Source organism: Bison bison, unplaced genomic scaffold (assembly GCF_000754665.1).
Source record: "Bison bison bison isolate TAMUID 2011002044 unplaced genomic scaffold, Bison_UMD1.0 scf7180017864293, whole genome shotgun sequence".
Taxonomy (NCBI): Eukaryota; Metazoa; Chordata; class Mammalia; order Artiodactyla; family Bovidae; genus Bison; species Bison bison.
The window spans coordinates 273,717-279,716 of NW_011494865.1; the positions used below are offsets into that span (position 1 = coordinate 273,717).

Below are 6,000 nucleotides of genomic sequence, written 5' to 3' on the forward strand. Positions count from 1 at the left end.
ACATATACACATGCATACCCATATAGATCTGTTCACATGCATCTGCACATGTATGAATTCATATGTATAGTTACATACATCTGGGCTTCCCTGATGGCTCAGATGGTAAAGAATCTGCCTGCAATGCAGGAGACCCGGGTTCAAGCCCCAAGTGGGGAAAATCCTCTGGAGAAGGGAATGGCTACCCACTCCAGTATTCCTGCCTGGAGAATCCCATGGACAGAGGAGCCTGTACAGTCCATGGGGTCACAGAGTCAGACACAAAGAACAGATACAAAGAGTGACTGCAGTCACTCAGTCAATACATACATCTACATATATTCACATGTTTATGTACATGTGTAGATATACACACTGATACACACATATATACACATTCATACTTAAGATATAACTATAGATAGGTGGTGGATAGATAGATAGGCAGATATACAGATCTCAAGCGTAGGTTTCCAAGGTATACTGTTGAGCAAAAAAAGCCAGTTGCAGAAAACCAAGGAAGGATGCTGTTACTTAAAAATAAAAGGACATGAGAAGAGAGGAAGAGGGGAGAGGAGAACGAACAAACAAGCCAACAGATCCCACAGGCGGACATACAACATTCTCTACTCTCTGCACAGTTCAGCAATGAGCATGTATGACTGTTAGTACTGAAACAAACAACCACGGCAAAACTCTGGTCCCACTTTGGGGGACAAGCAAAGAGCCCCTCTTACTGGTGCAGCGTGTGCAGGGGGGCCTCCAGCTTCTCCGTCTGCCCGTAGCAGCTGGCCTTGGCCTCGGGGATGTAGGAGAACTTGTCCAACATGGAAGACGCGGCCGTGGTCAGGATGCCCAGCCCGTCTCGCACCCTCGCCTCCAGGCTGTAGTCCCAGTCGTCGTAGGAGACGGAAATGAGTCCCGATGGAAACTCTTTGGGGATGAGCTCCGTGTTCCCGGAGACCAAGCTGGGCACAATCCAGAAGAAATCATACCCAGTGAGGCCGAGGGAGCGGGCCTCGCTCAGGATGAGAACCGCCTCATCTTTGGAACAGTAGAGCAAGATGACGGAAGAGTGGATCTTCTTCAGCTGGACTTGCGTCTTTGCGTCCTCGAAGGACGTGTCCAGCGTGATCACGTTCTGCATGTCCCAGCCCACAAAGCTGTTGTCCACCGTGGTCTTGATGAAGCTGATGAAGTCCCTGTAGCCAGGGAAGATGGTGGTCACCAGGGAGAAAACATGCCAGTCGTAATCCTGCATGATCTTCAGCATGACCGTGGCTTGCTGCTGGATGGACGCTCCAAATTGGAAGAAGGTAGACGTCGGATCCTGCCAAGGGGTGAAAAGAAAGCAAAACAGCAGATGAGGCAGAAGGCAGCTTACGTATGACCATCTGTCTTAGTAGTTCCTTCCTAGAAGTGAGGGGAAATCACATGCCTGTTCGTTCGCAAACATTCCTGATCACCTACTATAGGCCAAGCTCTGGAATAGATACTGGAAACGCAGAGATGAAGGAGGTCCCTGAACTTGGAGCCCAGAGCCTGTAACAGTGAAGGACATCTGTGAATTTGCCAGCTTCACTGTCTACCAGTTCATCACACCACCAACCCTTTGGGTCCCCAAACACCACCTGACCCCTAGACTCAGGACTTGAAAATAAAGCTGGTAGAAGTCAAACAACACCAGGAGATAGGGGGAGCTTTGTGATGACAGACTTGGAGCACCTGGAGTCCTCATGTCTGGAGCCAATTACTCTAGACCTGCTGGTTATGTAAGCCACACTTAAACTAATCTGAGCAAGGTTTCAGTCAATTGAACTTTAGATTCCTGTGAAATATGGACTGTGATAAACACCAGGTGGACATCTCTCTGTTCAATCAATAAATATTTGCTGATCACCTAATTACATGGCAACAGCATGTTAGCGCTTGACACACATGGTCTCTGCCTTCATAGACATGGAATAAAAGTGAGGAAGAGTAACTTCAATGAACTGATTGCTCAGAGAGGCATAAGGAGACATTGAAGTTTCAAAAGAGGCAAGCCAGTGGACAGTGTAGTTAGAGGAGCCCTGGGGATACATCTTGACTGTTTCAGGAGCTGGAGATAAATGGGTGATGGCCTGTGATGTAGGGGGATGAGATGATGTTGAAGAGCTTGGCAGAAACCCTATCACATACAGCCTCAGGAGCCGTGTTAGATCTTATTCTGAGCATAAGGGTGAGTGCCTGAATGCTTACCCTGGAAAGTGACATGGTTACTTGTGTTGGGTTAAAGGGTCCCTCATAGTCCTAACGTCTCCCCAAGTCATGACCCTGATCATGAGAGCAAATATCCATTTAGAAAAAGAACAAGTGACGCACACATTTGTGCCATTTCCAAACCGTTAACTCGTCAGATTTCTGTGATGATCCTGTGAGGCTGGTACTGTGATTGGAAGGTCTGGATGCTGAACCTCCAAATACTTTGGCTATCTGATTCGAAAAGCCAACTCATTGGAAAAGACCCTGATGCTGGGAAAGATTGAAGGCAGGAGGAGAATAGGCGACAGAGGATGAGATGGTTGGATGGCATCACTGACTCAATGGACATGAGTTTGAGCAAATTCCGAGAGATGGTGAAGGACAGAGAAGCCTGGAGCGCTGCAGTCCATGGGGTCCAAAGAGTGAGACACGACTGAGCGACTGAACGACGACAACTGTTGGCAATGGCAAATGAGCCTCAGGATAGTCCATGGCGAGTCAGCACCCAAACTCAGGTTTTGGTTCAACTTCCTGCCCTCCTCCCAAAATACCACCACTGGGATCACTGAAGATGTGCATAAAGTAGGTGCTTAAACCATGTCACGGACCCACTGGCATGGTGGGAAAATGACGACTAAACAGAAAGTATCAATCTGTATTATAGCAAAACAGGGTCTAACAATTGTTGAGATGTATGTTTTTTCTGGGAACTGAAAGAATTTTTAGAGGAGAAGGAAATGACAGCCCACTCCAGTATTCTTGCCTGGAGAATCCCATGGACAGAGGAGCTTGGTGGGCTACAGTCCACAGGTTTCAAAGAGTCAGACACAACTGAGCGACTTCGCTTTCACTTATCATATTGTAGCCATGCTTGCATTTTGCATTCTGTATTTACCATGTATGTTTAATACATCCTCAGTTGTACGAATATGGCAATTCCATTTCATGCATGTGTGCATGTGTGTGTCTGTGAGTAGATGATTCCATTCATGTCTTCAGAGCAATACTTTGTAGCTATGCATGTCAAGTCTTTCAATAAGTCTGCATAATTTTCCCTGAGGATGCTCACTGAATAGAAAATTTTATCCAAAAAGGCTAAAAGCTACAGTTCTTAGAATATCCCCCTTTTCCTAAAGTGCATGGTGTTTGGGGGGATAAATTGAGGGCAGCGTGGCCTGAAGGCAGAGAGAAAAACCAGAAATAAATGCCTTCTGGGTCCCTTTCAACATTACAGTTCTATGAATTTTACCTAATTAAATCAATTAAATTGGGTAACAGATTTAAAGACTTTGGATAATTATCTTTTTCCCTACAGTAACTTTTGGAGAAATCCAATATTCTTGGATTGACTAATCACTTTAAATCATGCCTCAACAAGGCTGCAAACTGCTTAAGGGCAGAGATTGCTGACCTCATCCGTGTCCCCAAAACCTGGCAGAAGCCCTGGCACATGACCCATCAGTAAATGGAGAGTGAGGGAGTGCGTGAGGGGACAGATGTGTGAATGCAGCCTAAGAGAAAAGTCCTTGATTTAGACACAGCGTGAAAGGGGAGAATTCAGTTTCTAAGCCTGCACTTTGTGTGACTCTCGAATGTCATGGGTTGGAAGGCTGTCCTGGAGAAGGAAATGGAAACTCATTCCAGTAAGCTTGCCCTGGAAATTCCATGGTTGGAAGAGCCTGGCGGGCTACAGTCCATGGGGCCACAGAGAGTTGGACATGTGGGATCTTAGTGCCCTGACTGAGGACCGAACACATGTCTCTGCATTGCAAGGTGGATTCCCAATCACTGGGCCACCAGAGAAGTCCTGGTAATTCACTCCTGACTTGAGCAGCTCAACAATTTGCCTTGTTCATGGCTGCCCCGATGAAATTTCTAAAACACTGCTATAACACACACCTCTCCTCTCCTCTGTAGTCATCAATGGCTCCCGTAGACCTATTATATTCAATTTAGACCCTCTCCTCTACCCCTTCATGCACACCAAACTTTATAGTTGAAATAGCATGGGCTCTGGGGTCTATCAGACCTGAGTTCAAGTCCTGGCTCTGCATTAACTGCCGTGTGGCCAGTCATCAGTTGCAATCCTTTGGACTGTAGCCTACTTGGCTCCTCTGTCCATGACATTTTCCAGGCAAGAATACTGGAGTGGGTTGGCATTTCCTTCTCCAGGGGATCTTCCAGACCCAGGGATCGAACCCACATCTCCTGCACTGGAGGTGGATTCTTTACTCACTGAGCCATGGGGGAAGCCCAACTAGCCATGCGACCATGGGTAACTACCTAAACTTCCTGGATCTGAGTTTCTTTGCCTATGAAATGGTCATTGTGAGCACCATCCCACAGGGCTGCTGTGAGGATAAGATGAACCAGCAGGAGTAAAAGGCTCATTTAATCCATGTCTGAGTCCCACGGTTCAGGGGCTCCCCTCCTCATCTCCTGTCCTCCCAGTGTTCCCCAATCTTTTTGGCACCAGGAACCAGTTTCATGGAAGACAATTTCCCCATGGACCAAGGACAGCGGGCATGGTTTGGGGATGATTCAAGTGCATTACATTTATTGTGCACTTTATTTCTATTATTATTACATCAGGCTCCACCTCAGATCATCAGGCATTTAGATTCCAGAGACTGGGGACCCTTACTCCTGATAAGACCACATGGACACTGCCAGAAACCTAAGTGGGTCAGATCCTTATTCTAAGTAAAAATGGGATCTCCAGGTCTGCTGACATGCTGGTTTTGTGTTCCCTCCTACATCCAAAACCAGATCATCCAGCCTGTTCATCCTGAGCCCAAGGGGCTGCACGAAGAGAAGGAAGAGATGAATGACGCTTTGGAGAGAAACCGTGGCTAACGTCCTTTACGGACCTCAGGCACCACTGCCATTTCCATTGGCATCTGAAACTTAAACTTCCAAAACCACGGTGGACCAAAGGCACTGTATACCCTTCAGAGGGATGAAAGCCACAAGTTATTTGCAAAAGGAGACACAGACATAAAGAACAGACTTTCGGACTCAGTGGGAGAAGAAGAAGATGGGATGATTTGAGAGCATAGCACTGAAACATCTACATGACCAGATTAAAATAGATAACCAGTGTGAGTTTGATGTATGACGCAGGGCACCCAAAGCCAGGGCTCTGTGACAACCTGGAGGGATGGGGTGGGGAGGGAGGTGGGAGGGGGATTCCCAAGGGAGAGAGGACACATGTGTACCTATGGCCGATCATCATACTGATGTATGGCAAAATCCATCACAATATTTTAAAGTAATTATCCTCCAATTAAATTTAAAAAAAATTTTAAAAAGCATAATTGCACAACGAGGTACTGACAAGGCTCATGTTTAGCTTTGGGATTTTCACAGGTGGCTCTATGGACAGGCAGGAGGTGATGGGGGAGTCTGGCCACACGCCCGGGACCCAGCATCTGATGGGTGTGCCAAATGGTCCTTTGTTTCAAGGCCCCGCTGCACGTTCTTTCTGATTCCCACCTGGACAGCAAAGGCTGACCCCTCTGCACATCCCTCCTCCCACCATCACTCAGCATGCCCCTTTCGGGCCCCACAGATCAGTCTGACCAACGCTGGCACCGGCTCCCTTGGCAGCATGCCGCCGGGGGAGAGGAACAGATTTCAGACACCCACTTTGGTTCTGGAGCAAAAGCGGTTCCCTCCCCAAGCTCACGGCTCCGCAGAAGCAGAACAAACCGTTTCAAACACAGAATCGAGGGGCAGGGAAGTGTGGGATTATGGGTGTCTGCTTTCTACTCTGCG

General features: G+C 47.5%; 1 protein-coding gene across 2 annotated transcripts in view; it reads right to left on the bottom strand.

The window, feature by feature from the left end:
- Positions 1 to 6,000, bottom strand: part of GRIN2A (glutamate receptor, ionotropic, N-methyl D-aspartate 2A) — a 442,009-nt gene that overhangs the window by 184,982 nt on the left and 251,027 nt on the right. For both annotated transcript variants that reach the window (XM_010850655.1, XM_010850656.1), the window contains exon 2: positions 717 to 1,309. In XM_010850655.1, the coding sequence (XP_010848957.1) occupies positions 717 to 1,309 (593 nt within the window). The remainder of the gene's footprint in view (positions 1 to 716; positions 1,310 to 6,000) is intronic.